We start from the raw sequence: 20969 nt of genomic DNA, 5'->3' as shown, positions 1-20969 counted from the left end.
AGTCAGCCAATATTATGGGAAGAAAAGAGAGAGAGAGAGCAATCTTGGATAAGGATGATTGATTGTTGGTGGTCGATGGCAGTAACGTCAAGGCGTTCTTTGGTATGTGGTTTCTGTAGTTGTAGTGGGCCAAGATCCGGAAACCCAGGTTCGGCAGCTGGCGAATATAAAAGCCAATGGCCAATGCTCTTCTCTGGCTACTGTTGATGGCGGGCGACTCTTGGTTGGTTTGCACTAGTTGTGTTTATATATGATGATGAATGTTGGATGATGATGATGATAAGATATCCGTGACGAAGGGGAAGACAAACAGGCATAATCAAGCCAAACAACGGAGGGAGAGACACAGAAATATTAGTCAAGGCAGCGAAAGACAGAAAAGGGAAGAGCAATTTTTTCTTTTCCTCCTTCTCCTCTATTCTTTTTGTTTCCTTTTCCTTTATTATTATCCTCAGGCATCACTTAATCTTATTGGGGATTTGCCAAAAGGTTGAGGGAAAGTGCAGAACAGCAGGCGAAATAGACCAAAGAGGAACACGAGAGGCAAGAATGAGGTCACTGTCAAAGGAAGGCACTCTCTTCTCAGGGTTACTACCTGCGTGGTTGACTCGCATTTCCATATTCATCTCGAAAAGTGGGTGCTTAACTTTGTACATTACGAGCCTCGCAGCAAAGGCTTATATTCGGGTTAAAAAACTGATGTGGTACGGGTGCTTGCTCATTTAAGAAGCAGAGATCCTACGCGAAAAAAAAAAAAAAAAAAAAAAAAAAGAAAAAAAAAATTGCAAGCAAAATGTCAGATGCATTCATTATACGCTCCGTTATACAGGCAAATAAGAAAAGAAGGAAGAAAGAGAAAAATCAGGAAGCACAGACAAAACCTTCAACTCGGGTTCGATCAGCTTAGACTTTCTATTCCCAGACTTAGGTTGGACTTGGAGTTTGACTGCCCTAGACTTGGACCGCACTACCCTAGACCCTAGACTGCACTAGGTTTAGGCTTTTCCACCGTGGCTACGACTTGCTCTCTTCGTGAGTGCCACACTGGAAGCGCTAATATTTAGCAATGAGCTCTAAAGAGTTAGCCTACATTAGAGCTGGTGCAGAGAAACCATAGTCTAGAGCCCAGACTTTGTCCTGCTATTTTGGCTACTTTATCCCGCCCTTTCCTCCCAGGCGTCCACGCACCATCTTTTATAGCCCCGTTCTAGGCTTCTCTCTTATACTACAGGAATCTTCACAGCCTACAGGGCCTATAGCTCTAGGCCCGTCTAAGCCCCTTAGCACCCCAGGCTTCTTATGTATTCTCTTATTTTAGGGCTGTCCCCCACTACAACACAAGAAGGGATGAATGCCTGTTGTAATTATGCCAACAACAATCACTACTACTCTCTAGTTACATCATCATTTGAGTGCTTGTGCACCGCTATATCACACAGGTGATATATACAAGGCCAAAGAAAATGAACCATCGCAAAGCGTCGGACGAAAAAAAGATGATGCGCCAGCCCGCTTGGACGAGTTGTCCGCAGGGAGTAAACGATGATCTTACAGGACCACAGATGTAGCATAGCAGAGAGGCGGGCCCCATCTGGCTAGGCTTAGGTTGAAGCTTGGCTCAAGCTCCTCCACAAAAGCCGAGAATGAAGAAACCATGTAAAAAATACCCGGCCACCCTTCAGGACAGCCAGCATCCATCTATCTACTATCTACCAACCTGCCCCAACCAAGGAAGGGCTGGCGTGTATCAAGCTGTGTTTTAGGAGCCATGTTTAGGTTTTGTATCAAACAGGGATTTGTTTGATCAAGAATACAAGACATAAAAGTACTGGTCTCTTTCTTTTCTTCCTCTTTCTTTGTCTCAATCATCAATGAAAACAGAAAAGAGGTCTGTGCAGAAGCATCAAGTCAAGAGGCATACAATAGAATAGCCCGTGGTTATTAACCCTAAGGAAGGAATAATGGCAGTCACGTGCAATGCTGCCGCACAGACCAATGCCCCCAAACCCAAGAGAAAACAGCCCAAACAGAAACTTGGCCTTGGCCACGACCTTGACAAGCGAAGCCTCCCAACTGTTGTCTTGTTTTTGTCTTATTTCTGTTGTTCGCTCGCTACGTTATAATCTCATGTCCAGCCTAGCTTTGTGATTTCTGATACGCGGACTGTTTGAAAGTCACACATAACACACATGCAACTCGTCAAGCTGGCTGGGTTTGCTTCGACGGCAAAGCTCGCTGGGTTCAAGTAGTCGGCCTATTGTTGCTGTCTTCCCATTGGTCATGCGACCTCGCCTTACCACACCCCGGCCGATCTATATATCAAATGCACATGGTAAAATTGCAGATGGACACTAACATGCATGTTAAAAGAGCCGTACGTCTTTGTGCTCACTTGTAATATCTGTTCATGTTGCAGATATGCACTACCCACCGAGGATTTTATGTTATATTGATTACATAAAGTAACACGAACAAACAACCAGAGCTCAAGCAAACGAAGTAACTAAACGGGCCTAGCAAAGTAAACAATGGGAACAAGCCTATCACCTCATATTGAAGCGGCTTGCAGGCAGCTTGCGGTACGGAGTGCAAGGCACGAAGCCACGCAAACAAGTCAGACGCACAACCCCCCTCCCCTCAGTAGGGCAAAGGCCAATATATAGCTATCACCATCATAATGTTTGGTCCTTGTGCTCTGTACGACTCCATACATGGTGTAGCGCTAAACACTGCTGAAGGGAGGAAGGACTGTTAACCTCTTTCTCCATGCCTTTTTTCTTTGCAGATGTCCCCTCCACAACCCCTATCTATGTTCTCAGCTGTGTTAGTAGTATTAAACCGTATGCTAATTAATGCAACACGTCACGTCGTACGCCACCCTAGTGGCCCAAGCCGGATTATCACGCTTCCCTCTCGTCGCCAACACACCACTAGTTCCGCACTCTCTCGCAGCCCAAGGGAGCAAAGACACAAATCATGGTTACTCCAACCAGACTAGTTTAACCTCTCGACTTCAGCTACAGCTGAACCGTCTCAATTCGATTCGACTTATGTTGCTTGGACATCTCTCCCTAGTCAATTAGAATAATATAGTCGTCCCTCCATCCTGCCACCCTATTCTCTATCCCTTTCCCCATATCTTGTCTATTCCCACAGCTCCATCTGGCGCAACATGTTCGTTATCATCGCCAAGCCCTTAAAACTCACGGCTTTCGCCTATATTGCATGTATCAAAAGTCCCCGCCTCTTCAATCCCACTTCTTTTCAGAGCCTCCCTCAGCAAGCGCGGCGGCTCCATGACCTCCTCGGTGGTCAAGGCCCATGTGCCCCAATGGATACCCATGGCCCGTTTGCAACGCGTATCCTTGAATATCTCTACCGCATCGAACGGATTCGCATGCATAGGTGAGAACGCCGCTCGGGGCGCATACGCGCCAATGGGGATTAATCCGAGATCAAACGGCCCACGCAGCTGTCCGATCTGCGCAAATTGCGGGCAGTGCGGCAGATCCGGCGCAGCCAAGTAGTCATCCGTTGTTGGCGTCAGGTACGGAACCGCACGGTAACCTGTATCACCACCGAACCAAACGGATTTGCCGCCTGAGCGCACGGCCCACGAGCACCATAATGTTGTGTCACGGTCGAATGGTGTGCGTGCTGATGTGTGCTGGCACGGCGTGCAGCAGACAGTCGCCTCAATGATCTCCGGGAACGAGGCTACGTCAGCGGCTGAGACTGGCGTGTTACTTGCGTTGCTGGATCGCACAAGCTTTAGATTTGCCTCCTCCCACCAATCCATTTCCGTTACGCTGTGGACACCGCTGGCGCGGAACCATTTGGCCAGGCCCAGACCAACAAAAAAGTGGGCATTGGGGTGATGCTTCTGCAACTCTAGAACTGAAGGATGCGACAGGTGATCATAGTGGCTGTGACTAATCACTACTGCGTCGACGACAGGCAGGTCGGCCAGGCCACATGGTTTATGGGTAAAGCGCTTTGGGCCCATGAACGAGAATGGCGAGCAGCGATCTTCAAAGACCGGATCAAACAGAACACGTAAGCCAGACGGGAACTCAACGTAGTAGCAGGCATGGCCGAGCCAAGTTGCGCGTAATTTTGCGGGGCTAGAGTCCGGGCTAGTGGGTCGGCGTGCCGGGAGAAATGTGGGGCTGACGACGGGTACGGTGGGGGGAGAGGTGTCGGGCGACTTCACCTCACCTTTGAGTCCAAGTCTAGACAGGTACAACCATGAGCGAGTGCCGGTATTAGTAGATGCGCAGAATCGTACCTAGAAGTTTGATTATGTGCTGGACTCACCTGACAAAAGTTTCGAAGATGGTCAAAGGGGAGGCGCCACGACCCCAGGAATCATAGGTGTTTTTAAAACCGGCGAGTTTTCCCTTGCGTAATACATGGTGGGGATTTTGGGCGGCTTCTTCAGGACCCGTATAGACAGCAGCAGGAGTAACGGTAGCTAAATAGGAATAGGGCATGGTGAGACTAGGAGAAATACTTGGCGAAATGTGTGTGGAAGAAGGAGAGGAAACTGCGAAAACCAAGCTGTGAGAAAAACGTGTTAAAAAGAACCCTCTAAAAAGAAACCTTAAAAATGCTTTAGAGTCTACTCTAAGTTAGGCTCACTCACCCTTCATCCTGCATCATGCCTGGGCGTTTGGCGGGAGTGCGCCAATATGAGGACGTGTAAAGCTGAGATTGTGATTTATAAGCGCCTTAGGTGGCAATAGGAAGAGAGGGGGTTTCATAGTACAGATTATAATAGCAGACACCAGGGGATGTGAGGACGCGGACATGAAGAAATTTGCCGACATCCGTCTAAACAGTACATGGTCAGCCGGGGTTTAGTGGGTCCTACAGATCTGGGAGCTGTAACCAATCATGACGCGCCAAAGGCTAGCCCGCTTGCCCCTCTTTAAACTCCGTTTGGTCCGCTGAGAAGAGACTCCCTTATCCTTTTAGAGGTTCTGTCTTGGGAGGACTAATATATCGTCACTGGCAGCAAACGACAAAAGAAAAGAAAAATGTTTAGGTGTGTCTACTGGGCTGGGTCTGCTTGGCAGCCACAAAGAATGAAACTACGCATACAGAGGAATCACGAACATGCATACGAAGATACCAACTTAGCTAACACACTCCCTGCTAGGGCCTACAAACGCCTTTCACCCAATATGCGCGCTGCCCTCGGCCTTGGTGTAATTGCCTGGGGCGGCATTGGAATGTATGTTTCTGATCGCATCGAGGAGCGTTACGAGGCTCCGGCGGAGGACAAGGCGGTGGTGGAGAAGTACACCCCGCGGGTGATCACGATTGATCGGCGGCAGTGAGAAAGATGAAAATCGGGAACGAGGAATTGAGGGAATGAGAGGCGGAGGAAGATGCGAGCCATCAATTGGCTAGCGAGATTCTTGAGGGAAAGAAATTGGCCGACTAAACAAAATTTTCACAGGGCGAGCTCCTCTTGCGTCAAGCTATACCTCGAGTCACATTACAATGTGTGTTGGTTGATTCAAACAACCACCCAGACATGAAATCATTTGAGGCGAATTTCTGAAATCAATGGCTTTTCTTGTGTTCTTTCTGCTCTTTTTCCTCAACGAAAAAATGAAAAAAAAAAGGATGTAGTCCAGCTTCCTACAAAGCCTCCGTTTCCGAAAGGTATATTATCAACACTACTCCAACTAGGGAACCAAGCAGAAAATAACGGATGTGTGAAAGGTAAAATAAGAATGAGGCCGTTAATAACCATAAGAGGGGGGACGAAACAACGAAGTGTGACCGGCAGAGTCACGGACTGAAGACAACTAAGGTGGATGGATGGGGAAGAACAGGTACAGAGAAGAAACAGGGCCAGAGGTTGGACGGCAAGGAGAGGCGGCGCCGAGAGAACCCAAAGAAGGCCGCAGGCGACTCATAACACACGTCTTCTTGCCATTTCATGGCCTCCACCCCTTCTCTTCTCATCTCCCCATTCCCCACAACCTAATTGGCCACCCACTCGACCACTGAATAAAATAAAAGACCAAACAACACCAGATATCTAGAGATACAGAACCAGCCAAGTCCAAGGCTCCCCCTTTCCCTTCCTTTCCTTTCCCCGCCGCGCAAAAAACACCTGGCAAACAAGACAATAGCGAAGCAGATACCAAAGTCAAAGCGAAGAGAAACAATATTCTCCTCTCCTCTCTTGATTCCTTGTCTCTTCCACAAGCGGACAACCAAAAGTTAACCGGTTCGAGGGGGTGGAAAGGTGAAGAGAGAAAAAAAAATGAAAGAAAAAAGAAGCTTTTTTTTATGAAATGAAAAAAGGCGAGTAAAAAAAAACAGTGAAAAGAAAAGAGTTGGCGAAAGAAACAGACGGATAGGAATGAAGGGTGCTTTTTTATAGAAAGGACTCTGAAAGAAAAGAAAGTGGGCAAGAAAGTGAAGAATAAGAGGAGATTCTCAAGAAGATAAACTGGCGTTGAAATAAGTAGAGTAGATAGATCGGACGATGGTAGTAGGATGATGAACGACGGATCTGTCATCAGTGCTGTGGCTAGACTGTTCACATAGAACATCCTTTCTCAACGTCTTCTCCTCTACCCTTTTCAAATAGCTTTCTCTGTTCTTCTTCTGTCACATCCCACTCGTCTACCTTCCGTTCCTCATCCTCCTTGCTCTCCCTTTTATCTTCCGTACGCATCTTTGCCCTTCTCATCTGTATCTTTTCTCCCGCAAGAGATAAAAATACCGAAGTCAATTCTGCGAGACTACTATTGTCTCGTCTGACCACGATCTGCCTCTGCTGGATAGTCTGCTGCATTAGAAGGACAAGAAAAACCCCAAAAAAAAGGAATAGATGATGAGGGGAAGACGATATTGCGGGAAGGTGACAGGGAGAGAAAAGAAAAAAGAGGGAAGACCAAGAAGGAGGGAAGAGAGAGAGAAATATGCATCACGTTATTACGCACCAGGTTGGAACATTTGAGCCCAGTCCAGGCCAGACTGCTGCGTGGTGGGTGTGTTGCTGCCATACATGGGCAGGCCACCGGCCTGTGTAGACATGCTGTAGTTTGCCAGCGGCTGGCCGGGCATGGTGACTGAGACGTCAGCCGTGTACGACGGCTCAAAGCTGGGCCGGGTACCGGCAGCTGCTGCCGCCAAAACGTTTCCTGTCAGCGCGAAGGAGTCTTGGTTATTATACTGCTGTAATAATTGATCTATACAGGGAAAGAGAGAAAATATTGTATGAGTGAACGTGAACGAGTGAATGCAAATGTAAGATACCTTTGGTCGACGGCGGAGAAAGCCGACCAAAAGAGGGTTGGAAGGACTGGGAGGACCTGAAAGAAAAAGGCGGCTCTGGAGTTTCACTTCGGCAGCCATGATAGTGGTAGTACTGGAGGGATGTGGGGGTGATAAAGCATACCATCCTGAATAGCACTCAGGCCATTGAGATGAGACATATCGCCGGCCTCAGCGAGCGCAGCCTGCTTCTGCTGGTTCTTCTTGACATGAGCTTGGGGGTGCGACAAATGGCCAACACCGGTGGGATTGCCACGGCGGATAGAGCACTTTTGAAAGTGGCGCTTAAGAATATCTGAGCGTGAGAAAGTGTCCCGGCAGAGAACACACATATACGGACGGTCACCCGTGTCTAATCCAGGCGATTGTTAGTCTTTTGTGGTAAATTCTTTGCAACTGTTCTCGATTGGAATTCTGCACCAACTAAATATCAAGAGGGGAAGAAGAGACAATACTTACGTCGGAGAAGATGACGCTTCAGGTGCTTGGCGTGCAAGTAGGTTTTGGTGCAGTGCGGGCACGGGAACTTGCCGTCGGCATCCTTTTGCGGAATGATAGCGCCCTTGCCCCCCATTTGACTGACCGAGGGCCGTCCAGGCGCACTGGGCAGTATACCACGGCGGCCCTGCGAGCCAACAACGTGAGTGGGCTCACCCTCAGGGAGTGTGTGAGGGAGAAGCGAGCCGGGGCCGTATGGCGACGGCATGCCGGGCTGCATGATGCCTTGGTGGGGCATGGGACGGAGGATGGGCGCAGAGCGGTTGGTGGGGGCTGGCGCAATGGGCTGCGGGTGTGAGATGGCGGGCGTGGATTGCGGCATCATAGAAGAGGTGTAGGCCTGCGGAGGCGGGTACTGACTCTGCGTGGTCATGGAATAGAGCGCACCACGGGCGGCCGACTGAGTAGAATTCTGGGCTACAGCGGCAGCAGCAGCGGCAAAGTTAGGCATCTGGCCATTGGTGGGAGTGACGCTGGTAGGGGTACCGGGCCCACGGGAAGCGTGATCACTACCTCCGGTGGGAGTGTACAGAGGCTGCATAGTGGGAGTTTGCTGCTGAGACTGAGTGAGAGGAGGGAGTTGGTTCAAGGGTGAGTGGCTTTCACTGGGTGGCATGCTCGCAGGAAGAGACTGGCTCTGGTTGATAGGCGACGGGTAGACTGATCCACTAGGAGCCGACATGGTAGGAGTGCTGACGGCGGTATTGGAACCACCGTTGATGGCAGCGACAGCGGCAGCGGCAGCGACAGCGGCGGCGGCAGTAGCAGTGCGGTCTTCCATGGCTTTTTGATAGATGTTGGATTGGAATTTTATTTCCTTTTTTTTTTCCGTGGGGGAAGGTGTGCACAGCTTTTCCTGAACAGAGAAAATTTGGTGTAAATTGAAACTTTTTTTTCGTTCGAGGCCGTTTTGAGCTGAGCGCGTCACGCGAATATGTGCCGAGGCGGTTCGTTTTGATAAGACTAAATAATTTGAAGCCGGTCACCGCAGAGGTTGTGCTATCTGTTTTCGCAGGCCAAAAGAAATAAAGAGGAATAATAATGAAGTAACGAGAGTCGTTGTCGAGGTGGTTGTTACGAGGCGGACTCGATGGATATCAAATCTTGGTCGTCAATCGCTTTCAAAGCCAGCCAGCACTCATAAAAAAAAGTGAGTAGCCAAAAAAGAATGTGCCTGGATTCGATTGGATGTTAGAAGAAAAAATGGAGACTCAAAAAAATCAAAAAAGGAAAAAAAAAAAAAAAAAAAGGCAGAAGAGATTTTGCAGGAGCGAGAAAACAGACAAGGAAGAGAGTGTGAGAGAGGGCAAGGAAAAGAAAATGAGAGAGGAAGTGGGCTGAAAACACCCTGTAGCTTCAGTGCAAGTCACTAACCCAGTATATCAACACAACACAACAAACAGCTGGACCTTTCCTAATGGTCTCCCTTGACTTTTATCAGGACCCAGAAAAAGAGGATGCACAAAATATTTGCAGTGGATAAAAGCAAAAGCTTCGATGTCGAGATGCAGTCGAGCCTTTTACCTTCAGAGACGGCTGTTGCCTGGTAAATTTTGCTTCGTTGGGGGGGTTCGTTGTAGTAGTGATTCTTTTTTTTTTGCCTTTCCTTTTCCTATGCTCCGGTTGGAAGGTCTGCGCGAGAGTGGAGAATAAAAAAGAAGAAATCGGGGGAATGTGGCTGCTGATGTATTTAAGAGGATTGATTTCTATTGCAATTTTTTCCTCTCTACATATTCATGTATCGGGGGAGCCAACCATTTCCTTGAAATCTTTGTTTTTTTGGCAAGACTAGAGCCCAGCTATATAAGTGGGGCCTTTCAAGATTATGGCTACATCGATAAAATGCGATAAAATCCAGCAGATTGGGCAAAAATACAAGGAAGCGGACAAGCTAGGCAGGGAAAAAGGAACTGAAAAATTTTCACCAGTACAGAGGGGAGAGCGCAGAGGGCAAAGAGGGAGAATATGCTTGATGCTACTTGTCTTCTTTTTGTCCATTTGTCTACAGGTTGTTGTGTTGTTGCGTTGTTGCGTTACTGCATGTACTTCCTGCCTCCCTCTCCTCGAAGTGGAGAGCGCGGGCCGGATGGTTCTTCATCAAGATGCGGCTCCGTCTAGGCCCATCCAGCTGCCTGGTTTGTTGCCAGTTCAGTGGATCTTTTTTTTTTCAAAATCATGGCCTTGTAGCTAGCTAGCTTATAGGCTTTGACTGGCAACTTGTATCCTTCAGGCCACACAGGAAAATGATACAAGCAAACAACTGCACAAGGTGGATCAGTGGGGCGCTGGGCGGCTCCAGAGTTTCTGAAGACAGTGTATACAATACAATGCGATAGGATGAGATGGGATGGAGTGAGCAAAAGAGGGTTGACTAGAAGTGTCACATTATTGGGGCTGTTTTGAGCTGTTTTGGGGCTTCCCATCCCCCCTGTCAGACTGGTTTAGAGTCTGCGCGTGCTTGACAGCCCCATAGCATCATCACTTGACTCGTAGGGCGAGCGGGCGGCACATGGTCAAGAGCCGAGAAGATTTTCTGTGGTTCTTCGTGGATAATGATGCGGACGGGAAATGGTGATTTCGGAGGGTATCTGCGAATTTTGGCTGTATTCACATGTACATACGTCACGTCACATCACATCACGTATTGTCTTGTCTGCTGTTCAGATCTCTCGTCAGCCACCAATTGCGGGAGAGCAGCATAAAAGAAATCTGTGCTAGTCCTCATAGGGACTGTAATATATTTTATAAATGGAAAAGACGGAAAAAGTGGGAAAATTTTCGCTAGCAAAAATCTCAGCTCGACGTTCTCGCAGCAATACAAGTGATGGATTGATGGTTATGAAGTTGGCAAACGTTCTTTTCTGACAATCTTTTTTTATTTTCTGGAGCTCATGATCTCCACTATCAACTACATGTCCCATTCCAGGCATTTGAGGGAACAGGCTACCTGTATCATGCTACCATCGTCGTATAAATATAGAAAGAGACAACCCCGTGTGCGGCTGCCCCATTCATGCTGTTTTTTTTTCCGCATCTCTACTACTTGCTCAGAAACGCCACCTCCATTACAATCGCGGCCGAGGCAGAGACTAATAAGTTCATGTTTCTGCTCACTCAAAAGACCCTAACGCAAACAGAAGAACTTGGCAAAAAATGACATTTCTTTCTGTCCACATGTGCTCGTTTACTATCTGCTTCCATTTCTCCCGCTCCTTTTCCGTGGCGGCCAGCCAAAACAGAAAGGAAAAAAAAAACGGAAGGCGCGAAAAAAAAAATGTGTGTGCCTTTTTCCTAGGGCTTTGCTTCAAAAACACGCGAAAATTGATGGGCGATAATAAATTTGGTTCTTTCCTAGTTGCGTGTGTTTGACCCCGGTATATGCATAACTCGGGGCTCTCAAGAAAATCGTGAAAACCTTTTTGGAAAGGCATGTTGTAGGGCAGCTTGCGAATGTGGACAGATACTGCAGATGCAGCAATAGTATAGTCTGTTATAGAGCGACAAAGTAAAAGAAACTGATAGCCGGCGGGGAAAGAAGACTCATACACATTTCAGCGGCCTTGATCAGCCACGTTTTCTTTTTTACATTTTCCTTTTTTCTTGATCTCGTCTCTTGTTGATCTTGTCAAATGAGGTCCCCTCTTTTTCCTTCTTCTCTTCTTCTTTTCTTGTTATATCCTTTTATCCACTCTGTGTGACAAGTGTCGTCCAGAGAGGGTTTAGGCGCCCATGTTGCAGAAGGGTTGAGCCCCACTGATTCACTGTCTATGACGAAAAGAACAAAATAATGAGTGGGTTTTAGAAACAGCGATAAAGAGGCAAGAAAAACGACCCCACGACTTCGAGATTTATCCGTGGCTGCGCAAGGCACAACGGGTGCGAGTTGGAGGGGACAACGGACAAGCAAGAACAGTCCCCTTGACGCCTCTTTTTTCAATAGAAGCACCTTAAAACAGAGACTGGCCTCTCCCCTAGTCATGCTGTCATCTGCCACAGACAGACAGACCAGCTAAGCACTATCCCCCTAACTCATGCCTTCATCAATCATCAGCAGAACAGCACGTCGGAAATGTTGCTGTCCGTCTAATAAATACATGCTAGCTCACGCGTAACTAACTAGCTGACTATTAGCTAGGCTGGTGCTTTAAACGACCGGGAGTGTGCACCGGAACGTTGGCATATTTTCGTTTAGTCTTATTGGAAAAGAAATACGATGCTAATGCCAACCAGGGAGACAAGCAAAGCCATGGAATTGACAATAGCAGATAAAAAGAACTAGTATTTTGAGATTGAACTTCGATATGTTCGCCAGAGGAACTTGAAAAAACACGGATGAAGAGGAAGGAGAAATGTTGGCCTTTTGTTAAATGTGCACGTTATGCGAAAAGAGAGGTCACATGTGTACAGTAGCTATGCTCTTGTCCATGGGATTTCCTTTTGTTTCTGCTTGCTTTTTTTGCCGGCATGCAGGAGCCCATGCAGGTGCAGGCACGCGTCAAGGACGGCACTAGTAACCCACTACCTATGACGGAGTTGGGTTGAACTGTTGTGGTGGATCCGACAACACTAACTAACTCAAAGTGCAGTCAGCTATAAAGACCAAAAGACTAAAGAAGACAAAACATTTGGTGACACTTCTACCCTCTACTCTCCTGAAGTTCTGACGTTGATCCGGGGGGGGGGGGGGGTAGTTTCCTCCTGCCTTGGTCTTTTAATCCTCGGGTATTCCTCTTAGTGCTAGCCCTGGAAATAAAGGATTTGTTCGTACTGGGCTTGTCCTTGCTTCTTTGCATTAGTGGTTGAATTTGGTGATGGCAGGGGAGAAAAAAGGAAAGAGCGGGAAAGAAGAAAAGAGCCAGTCCAGCTGCGCATGCAGAGTTTTCACGTCCAAAACAAAAGAGGGGAAAGTGGGAAAGACGCACATGCTTTTTGTGCTTCAAACCCGACCAGAACATATCAAAGCTACATTATTCGCCTTTTTACGTACATACTTTGACACCTTAGTTTTCTTCTCCCTCCTCCTTTGATGGCTACACAGTAAGTAAAACGAAGAATAGCAGCTAGAAATCATATGTTTACGTGCTGCATGAGAATAGGAAGATACTATGCGCTTGATACACAGGACAAGAACGCTTGCCCAGCGACACGCTTCTGGAATAAATGGACGCTCTCTATCACACTGTACAACCGCTAATAATTATGGAGCTCCAGCGATCGGCGAGTTGGCACATAGGAAACAAGTTCACGCTCACCCTGCTTGTAAAACCTAGACCCGCCTGTCTCTCCATTGTTCTTTTCCTCAGGGCGCGACAACAAAGTAAGTGGGGGGAGCGAGAGGAAAGACAGTGGAGTGTGAAAGGAAACCAGCCTACTAGAAGAACCTTCTTTAGTGGGGAGGAGATGGGGGAGAAGGGGCCAGAGATAAATGGCGAGCATGCTGGGCTTTGACTAAAAGGGTTTATGTACTGGACTTATTTGCGCATTTTCCATGGAGACTTGCTTGGCTTGGCTGGGAGGAAGAAGCCCCCCTCCCCACCATTGCAGCATCGGATTCTGCTCCTCCCCGCTCTTTTTGCTTAAAACCTGCGGCCAGCCAGACAGACCAGCCAGCCATACAAAATAAGCCAAACACGACAAGCCCGTCAGAGACAAGGCCAGATCTTGTGTACCCCCCTCCCCTCCGACAGCCTACGACCCCGCTCTTGATGACATTCCAACCCAACAAAGGGAAAAACTAGAAGCAAGAGCTCAGTTTACGACTCGAAAACCGTTTAGCCCTTATCTCGACTTTGGTATTTATCCTCTTGTGTTTAATCCGATTTAACTGGTCAAGATTAAATTCAAAAAAAATAATAATAAACAATAAAGAAAGAAGGAGAATACTGCCGAGCTTGCGCCGAGAAAAGGAAAAGGAAATTTGGTCCTTTTTTTTCTCCCACCTTTGCTTCTCCCAACCACCCTAAATCAAAAGGGCAGTAAGAGAGTAAGAGGCAGAACAGTACGATGTGGTCAGAAACTCCTGGATTGCCACGTTGTATATACAAAGTGACAAGGAAGATAAGCTTCGCAAATCCAAGGCTAGAAGACAACTTGGTTAACTGACGCCTGTTGTTGGTAAGTCTTCATAATTCCTTGTTTCGCTCCGGTCTCGCCAGCAGATAATATTGCTGATAATACTAAAGGATTTTCGCGATATATTGCTAGAAAACAGAGATAAAATCAGGGCCCCATGTTTACCCAGTATTCTGCCGACCGCTGAGGAAGAATTTTCCTTCCCATTTCTCTGCCCTGTGTTGGTATACTTTTCCCCTTTCCCTTGCCTCTGCCGGTTTTATTTCTCACATTATGGTGCAAATATCTCGCTCCTCCTTGAGCCAAAGTCTTGTTTTGGACTGAGGTATTAAATTATGTGTATGAGTGTCACCCCAGCCTGATATTTTGTGCTGTTCAAGTCGGGTGAGGTCAACAGTGGAAATCCGCAAGAGGCGCCAAGTGGAGCTCACCTGTTTTGTTTCTTCAGAGCCGCATTTCCTGGGTTTTAAGTGAACGTCCCAGACCCACTGAAGAGCCAGCCCTATGTACTTACAGGACAACCCCTACTGTTACTCTGTAAATACTTATACACTTTATACACCTGTCACATCTTGTGGGATACATAAGGGTTTAATCTATCTTACTCATGTCCATCTAAACACCTCAAAGTATCCAGTCCCTTTATATATCCTCTGTATTAAGACAAGCCAATCAATGCATGCACCCACCACCCCGTGGCTTCTCTGCCAAGGCCTTTCCACCTCTCTTTGTTTCGCCTTCTAATGTCTACACCTAGACATGGACAGCTATGAATCTAATAACAGATGAAGGGGCCACCCTCTTTCGATTTTCTATCCTTTCTTTGGGTCTGAACAAGCAATTTCTCATACCGAGTCCCCGGGAAGATAAGAGCCATGAGAGAAAGGGTGGGAGATAGGAAGTCAGAAGACGGCAATGCGAAATGTTGGCCCGAACGGTGATGGCCCTGCCACACCTCAATAGCACATGACCACTTCCCTCGTCTCCCCCTTTCCGTGCATGACATAGGAGGAAAAGCCTCCCGAGTCATACAGCTGGAAGCACTGCTCTTTTACCTGCATAACTCTCTACCTTGAACAACGAAAAGCAAAAAATAAAGCATAATCACACACTTTTTTTTTTTTGCCAGCGGCCTTGTGATTGGTACACTGCGTGAGGGCATTTCATTTTTACGCTTCAGTATAAGCATATCGAGTTTCCCGCTTTTGTCTTTGTAAAAAGAAATAGGAGTGCAACGCAGGAAGTGCATCGAAGTGTGTCCATTTCTGGCTCAATATGCTTGTTATTGCCTGCAGATTTATCATATCATCTCTAAAACCTTGTGCTCGTGTGACCGCTCTGCTTCCCTCGCCTCCAAACTATATCCACCCACACATGCATTACGCGCTGTCCCATGTTCCTGTATTCAAAGAGCGGAGAATTCATGCCTATTATATTTAGTGCGATTTTGCCTTGTATAGAATGTAATGAAGCCCTCGACACCGATATGGATATTCGTAGAGCTTAGAACAGGCCGGGTCCGGGGCCATGGTCGAGGGGCAGATCTAAAGACGAATTTGGATATGGAGCTCTGACTAGAAACTTTGAGTATAATCTAAAGAATTGCTCTATTCTAAACACAATATAAACGCGTTTTATGATTATGCCATATATTCCCTCCAAGGTCGGTGAGTTGTGGGCTGGCTCTATGTTGGGTTCCCCATCGTGATATGACAAAAGCGCGTCTACACCCAAGATATTTACCTAGAAATAAATCCAAACGCCCATCAACATCTCTTAGAGACTTCGGTGGACCAAGAGAATTTTCTTTTAGTTGAACTTTGTCATTCTACCATACATACATACCCTCGGCATGATAGAAGTTCAGCTGAGTAGCTCCGGCTCACATCATGTCTAGTTTCTGTATCACTTATCTGCAATTATAGCAATACGGCATTATCTATAAGACACGCTGGGTAGTATTCATAGTGCTTGAGAGCTCTGTGCCTCCACCTACTCGTCGGTCGTTTACTACTCACTGTGAAGTACGGTTGCACAAGATATATCACGTGATATGGAAGAAACTACTATCGATAACGATAAGATATCAGCTAGTCTGATTCACCCACAGTTGTCCCGGTCCTGAGCTCTTATTGGCCAGCTAAATTTTGTTTGACCTTGCCCATTGGGGGGGGCTCGCCGGGCCGCTCATGATGCCGGAAAGGCTATTGAAAGTTGGCGTCTGGCCAGGTCTGGGTGTCTCTAGCACGAAGACAATTCGCAGGAACCAAAACCAGCAGGCTTCGATAGAGACGTCTAGAGCTCTAGCTTATTAGTTGCATAGCAATTGATAGTCTTTTCCCCTGGATTTTCGCCGTCCCCGCCACATCTACCAAGAGCCTTTCTCTTGCTCGCCTTCGACGTCACCTTGCCCTCCCCGCCTTTCGACTCGAGATTTATCTATAATGGCTACCTCATGTAGTTCCCGGCCCATTTTTGGCTTGGTAGCTCGGATGCAGGTCCGCCCCAAAACAGTCAATACCACTACAACAGTAGCGACGATGACGACGACAGTACCAGGCCATCCCACTGTGCAACTAAAACAAGGCTTCGCAACATCGGCACGACAGGCCAAGAATGTGACACGCGACAACAACCGTTTCCGTGGTGTCAGTCTACTCCGACGATCAGGACTACGCGAGCCAGTGTCAGTGTCCAAGGAGCCGCTTCCGAAGCCGAGCGACTATAAGCCAGTGGTTGAGCACGATCCGAACCACGGACTATGGGGGTTCTTTCCGGCACCGGGCACTCTTATGCGCACGCCGGCTGAGGACGCTGAACACGGCCGTGCGTGGACGGTTGAGGAGCTACGAAAAAAGGACTGGGAAGATTTGCATCGCCTGTGGTGGGTGTGTCTACGCGAACGGAATATGATAGCCACGGCTACATACGAGCGCATACGTCTAGATGTCGGCTTTGGTACTCAGGAAGCGAGATCTCGTGACGCCCAGGTGAGTCTTAGTCGTAGCAGAATAGGAGGGAAAGGTTGGAGTGAGGCTCAAAGAGCCTGACTTGCTTTCATCTCTGTTGATTATCCTTAGCTTGCTAACAAATACTCGACGTGGCATTTCTCATCTTCTAGGTCCGATTGACTATGAAGCGTATCAAGGCGACGCTGACAGAACGCCATTATGTGTGGGAGGATGCCCGCAAAGTGGCAGAGAATGACCCAGAGATCAACTTATCGGGCGAGGGTGATGCGTACATCCCAGCACCACAATCTGACGCTGATGTATTTGCAGAGGACGAGGCATGGATTGCCAAGCCGGAAGAAGCAGCCCAGCCGATTGAGCCTACGACGGTGACGGCCCCTAAGGCTTAAAGCTTAAGACCCAAGGTCGAGCAGGGCCGGGCGAGAGAAGAAAATAGCATGTTTCATTTGCGTTTTTGGCTTGTTAGACAAAGACACTACTAGCCTGTGGTTTTTTTTGAAAGCATTGTACAATATTCCGCATTTTCTCCCTTTCACTCTCCTTCCTTAGCTATATCCGGCTTGTCGACATGAGCCAGACTAGATTTGTACTATTTTGTATCATAGCTTTTAAATTGACGTTGGTTACCTATCACCATGAATAATGCACGGTAGACAGTTGCTTTGGCTAATTCTTGATGGGTGTAGTGGCAGTTCGTGTGAATAGGTGCCTATGCTATACAGCATGTATGGGCTGCGTTAGGGGGGACCTGGTCTGGCCCTGGCTTGTGTTGGCTTGCTAATCTCGCCACATCTATTGTTAGACGAAGGGCTAAAAGTCCCCAGAGAAACAAGGACGAGGACAGAGACTAGGTGGCAGGATGTTGGTCATGCAGTGAAGCTGCTCTAGAAGGGGGACAGTGAGGCCACAGGAGCTGGATGGTGAGTGCATATATAAGGCGGTTGGTGAGCTAGAAAGGGAAAAAGGAGGGGGGAAGATGGCAGGCCGGTCAAGACGGGGAGGCTAGATAAGGTACGTACAAGTGCGGATAGAGAACAGCGACAATGGGCGGGGAACAGGGGCAAAGGGGAACAAAGACAGGGGAAAGGAGGGGTAGGGGGCGTCGGAGAAGGACTCTTGATACTGAAGTTGAGCTAGGGAGAGCTCAAGACGAAGCTAACCCAGCCAGCCATCAATAAGATGCGAGTGGTAGTATGATCATAGGGTTACTACATATCATTAGGGTTAACAAAAAAAGCATAGCTTCGCTGTTCCTTTGGCATTATGATTCTCATCTTGGCCAGTATGAAGACTAGCAAGCTCTGGGAAGCCTAGTAAGCTTGAAGGAGGAAGACAACAAGCTAGCATGGGATAGCAGCTATACTCTCACCGGTACGAAACTGGTACAAAGCTGGTACAAATTTAATATAGTACACGGTTGGTACACCTCCCCCGCTCTACTGTGCGCTCTGGCCTCTAGGCTTTCTGACTTGAGCCTATTATGCCCCTCTGCTTTTGAACATCCTCTCCTGTGTCTCCCCCTTGTAACCGCCTTGTACCTATCTTGTATTCCCCCCATACTCTCATATTGTCCCAAGTCCACTACGATTTCTGTTATTATTGCTGGCTTTAATTTCCCTTCTTTCTTTCTTCTTCTTCAACACACCCATAACATACACCAATATATACGCATTCTTTCCGACACCTTACCTAACACATCCACATCCACATACACACATAAACACAGCCCATAATGGAAGACATTGCTCCTGAGTACGATGTCATTGTGCTGGGCACCGGTACGTTTACCTACTGCTGATGGCGGTGATAGATGGCCCCGCCTCTTGAGTAGAGCATCATGGTTGCCGCTTGCCAAGAGGCGCATCGGCTTGCCTCTTTTCTGCGAATGTTCTCCGGACTTGTCACCGGATTCTGTGCTAACAGCTGTCTTTTCGACTCATAGGCCTGACTGAGTGCATTCTGTCTGGGTAAATAAACTCATGCCTCTCTTGCCACTCCTACTACCAAGCTGCCAGCCGCTTCTTTGATATTCTAACGCTCTCATCATCGACGCACAGTGTTCTTAGTGTTAAGGGCAAGAAGATCTTGCACATTGACCGTAACGACCATTACGGCGCGTAAGTATACTCTGTCCTTATTATTTGTCTCCATTTCGGATGTGCTAAAGGGTCTATGCTAACTGTTGTTCAATTTTAGCGAGGCTGCCTCGGTCAACATCGAAACTGTACGGACCCCTTTATACACCCCTTCCCTATACACACTAGAGCGCTTCCTCGACTAACCGGAAACCTCCCCCCCCCCCCCCCTCCCAATATACAGCTCTTCAAGAAGTATGGAAACTACCAGGCTGGCGAGGAGCCTTGGAAGAAGTATGGCCGTGCCAATGACTGGAACATTGACTTGGTTCCTAAGTTCCTCATGTCATCTGGCGAGCTGACCCGCATTCTCGTTTCTACCGATGTCACTCGCTACCTCGAGTTCAAGCAGGTTGCCGGTAGCTTTGTGCAGCAGGGTTCGGGCCCTAAGGCTACTGTAGCTAAGGTGCCCTCTGATGCTGCCGAGGCTCTCAAGTCGCCCCTGATGGGAATCTTTGAGAAGCGTCGCATGAAGAGCTTCATTGAGTGGGTTGGTACTTTTGATGTCAATAACCCCTCTACTCACAAGGGTATGTATTGAGCTGTCCCTCCTACCCGCCATTATCTTAGTTTTGTCATTCCCTAACACTCCCAGGCCTCAACATGTCTACCTGCACCATCAAGGATGTCTTTGACAACTTCGGCCTCGAGGCTAGCACCCGCGACTTCATCGGCCATGCTATGGCTCTCTATGTCAATGACGAGTTCATGACTACTTCTGGTGCCGCCCCCGAGGCTATTGAGCGCATCAAGCTCTATGGCAATTCGGTTGCCCGCTACGGAAAATCGCCCTACATCTACCCTCTATACGGTCTTGGCGAGCTGCCCCAGGGCTTTGCCCGTCTGTCGGCTATCTACGGCGGCACTTACATGCTTAATGCTGATGTCAATGAGTTTGTTTACGACGGTGACAAGGTCAGCGGTATCAAGGCTACCATGGCTAACCCCAACGATGACACCAAGTTTGAGTTCGAGACTAAGGCTAAGGCTATTCTGGCTGACCCCTCGTACTTCCCTGGTAAGGCCAAGGTTGTCGGCCACGTGCTGCGTGCAATTTGCATTCTCAAGCACCCCTTGGCCGGCACCAACGAGGCGGACTCGTGCCAGGTCATTATCCCGCAGTCGCAGGTTGGCCGCAAGAACGATGTGTACATTGCCTGCGTGTCATCTGCCCACAACGTGTGTCCTAAGGGCTACTGGATCGCTATTGTTTCTACGATCGCCGAGACCGAAGCCAACCATCACCTTGAGCTGCAGGCCGGTCTGGCCCGGTTAGGCGCTATCGAGGAGCAGTTTATGGGCCCCCCCATCCCCATTTACGAGCCCACTTCGGATGGCAAGGCTGACAACGTCTTTATCTCTAAGAGCTATGACGCTACTAGCCACTTTGAGACTACTACTGACGATGTTCAGGACATCTACCGCCGCTATGCCGGTGAGGAATTGGTTGTTGAGGGTCTGCGTGAGGTGACTGTGGCCGAGGAGTAAGACAACTAGACTAGAGTGGAGATATGATCTGACCGTCTGATTGGCTGACTCACGGGCTTCTTGGTGATTGGAAAGCCCTTTGTTTTGAAACATGTATATGCATGCACTTTGGCCCTGCCTTAGCCTGTAGGAGTGGCCATGGCTTTGTTGCAGCTTGCCCTTTTATACCCACCTTAATAAGAAAACAATGTTTTATCCATCCAACTGCTGAGGAAAAGACGTGGGAAGGGGTTTATGCTCTTTTCAGTCTTGATTTTATATAAAGAATATTTGCTTTTATTTTACTTGTTTATTTTGGCTTTTATCATCGTAATAACGGGAGACTGCAGTCAGGAAGAGGAAAAAGAGATGTTAAAACGACGGAAAAAAAAGCAGATAAAAAACACGATGTCATTCATTCCTAGGAAGTATCATTTGATGCTGAAGAAGAAAAAGTTGTTAAGGAGGTGGGAACGGGAAGATGTGGGTTACGGATAGAGAAGAAGAACAGCAAGAGGAGTGC

At 47.9% G+C, this 20969-nt stretch overlaps 4 protein-coding genes across 4 annotated transcripts; 2 read left to right on the top strand and 2 right to left on the bottom strand.

The window, feature by feature from the left end:
- Nucleotides 1–3196: 3196 nt before the first annotated feature.
- HOO65_020155 (N-acyl-phosphatidylethanolamine-hydrolyzing phospholipase D) lies at nucleotides 3197–4493 on the bottom strand (the record flags this gene model as incomplete). Its single annotated transcript, XM_071006822.1, has 2 exons — nucleotides 3197–4232; nucleotides 4318–4493. The coding sequence occupies 2 exons, from the start codon at nucleotides 4491–4493 to the stop codon at nucleotides 3197–3199; spliced, it is 1212 nt and encodes a 403-aa protein (XP_070860793.1).
- Nucleotides 4494–6960: 2467 nt separating this feature from the next.
- Nucleotides 6961–8581, bottom strand: HOO65_020154 (Respiration factor 2; the record flags this gene model as incomplete). The annotated part of the gene is made up of 3 exons (XM_071006695.1): nucleotides 6961–7217; nucleotides 7427–7597; nucleotides 7762–8581. The coding sequence occupies 3 exons, from the start codon at nucleotides 8579–8581 to the stop codon at nucleotides 6961–6963; spliced, it is 1248 nt and encodes a 415-aa protein (XP_070860792.1).
- A 7831-nt stretch (nucleotides 8582–16412) lies between these two features.
- Nucleotides 16413–17233, top strand: HOO65_020153 (mitochondrial 54S ribosomal protein uL29m; the record flags this gene model as incomplete). The annotated part of the gene is made up of 2 exons (XM_071007009.1): nucleotides 16413–16862; nucleotides 16994–17233. 2 exons carry the CDS (start codon nucleotides 16413–16415, stop codon nucleotides 17231–17233), a joined length of 690 nt encoding a protein of 229 aa, XP_070860791.1.
- A 1343-nt stretch (nucleotides 17234–18576) lies between these two features.
- On the top strand, nucleotides 18577–20467 carry HOO65_020152 (Rab GDP-dissociation inhibitor; the record flags this gene model as incomplete). The annotated part of the gene is made up of 4 exons (XM_071006616.1): nucleotides 18577–18622; nucleotides 18853–18961; nucleotides 19109–19509; nucleotides 19575–20467. The coding sequence occupies 4 exons, from the start codon at nucleotides 18577–18579 to the stop codon at nucleotides 20465–20467; spliced, it is 1449 nt and encodes a 482-aa protein (XP_070860790.1).
- Between the last annotated feature and the right edge of the window lie 502 nt (nucleotides 20468–20969).

Source organism: Ceratocystis lukuohia (genome assembly GCF_044167205.1).
Source record: "Ceratocystis lukuohia strain C4212 chromosome Unknown Supercontig2_pilon, whole genome shotgun sequence".
In the NCBI taxonomy this organism is placed as follows: Eukaryota; Fungi; Ascomycota; class Sordariomycetes; order Microascales; family Ceratocystidaceae; genus Ceratocystis; species Ceratocystis lukuohia.
Note: the sequence above shows the minus strand (reverse complement) of the source record. Positions and strands in the feature narration are given on the sequence as shown.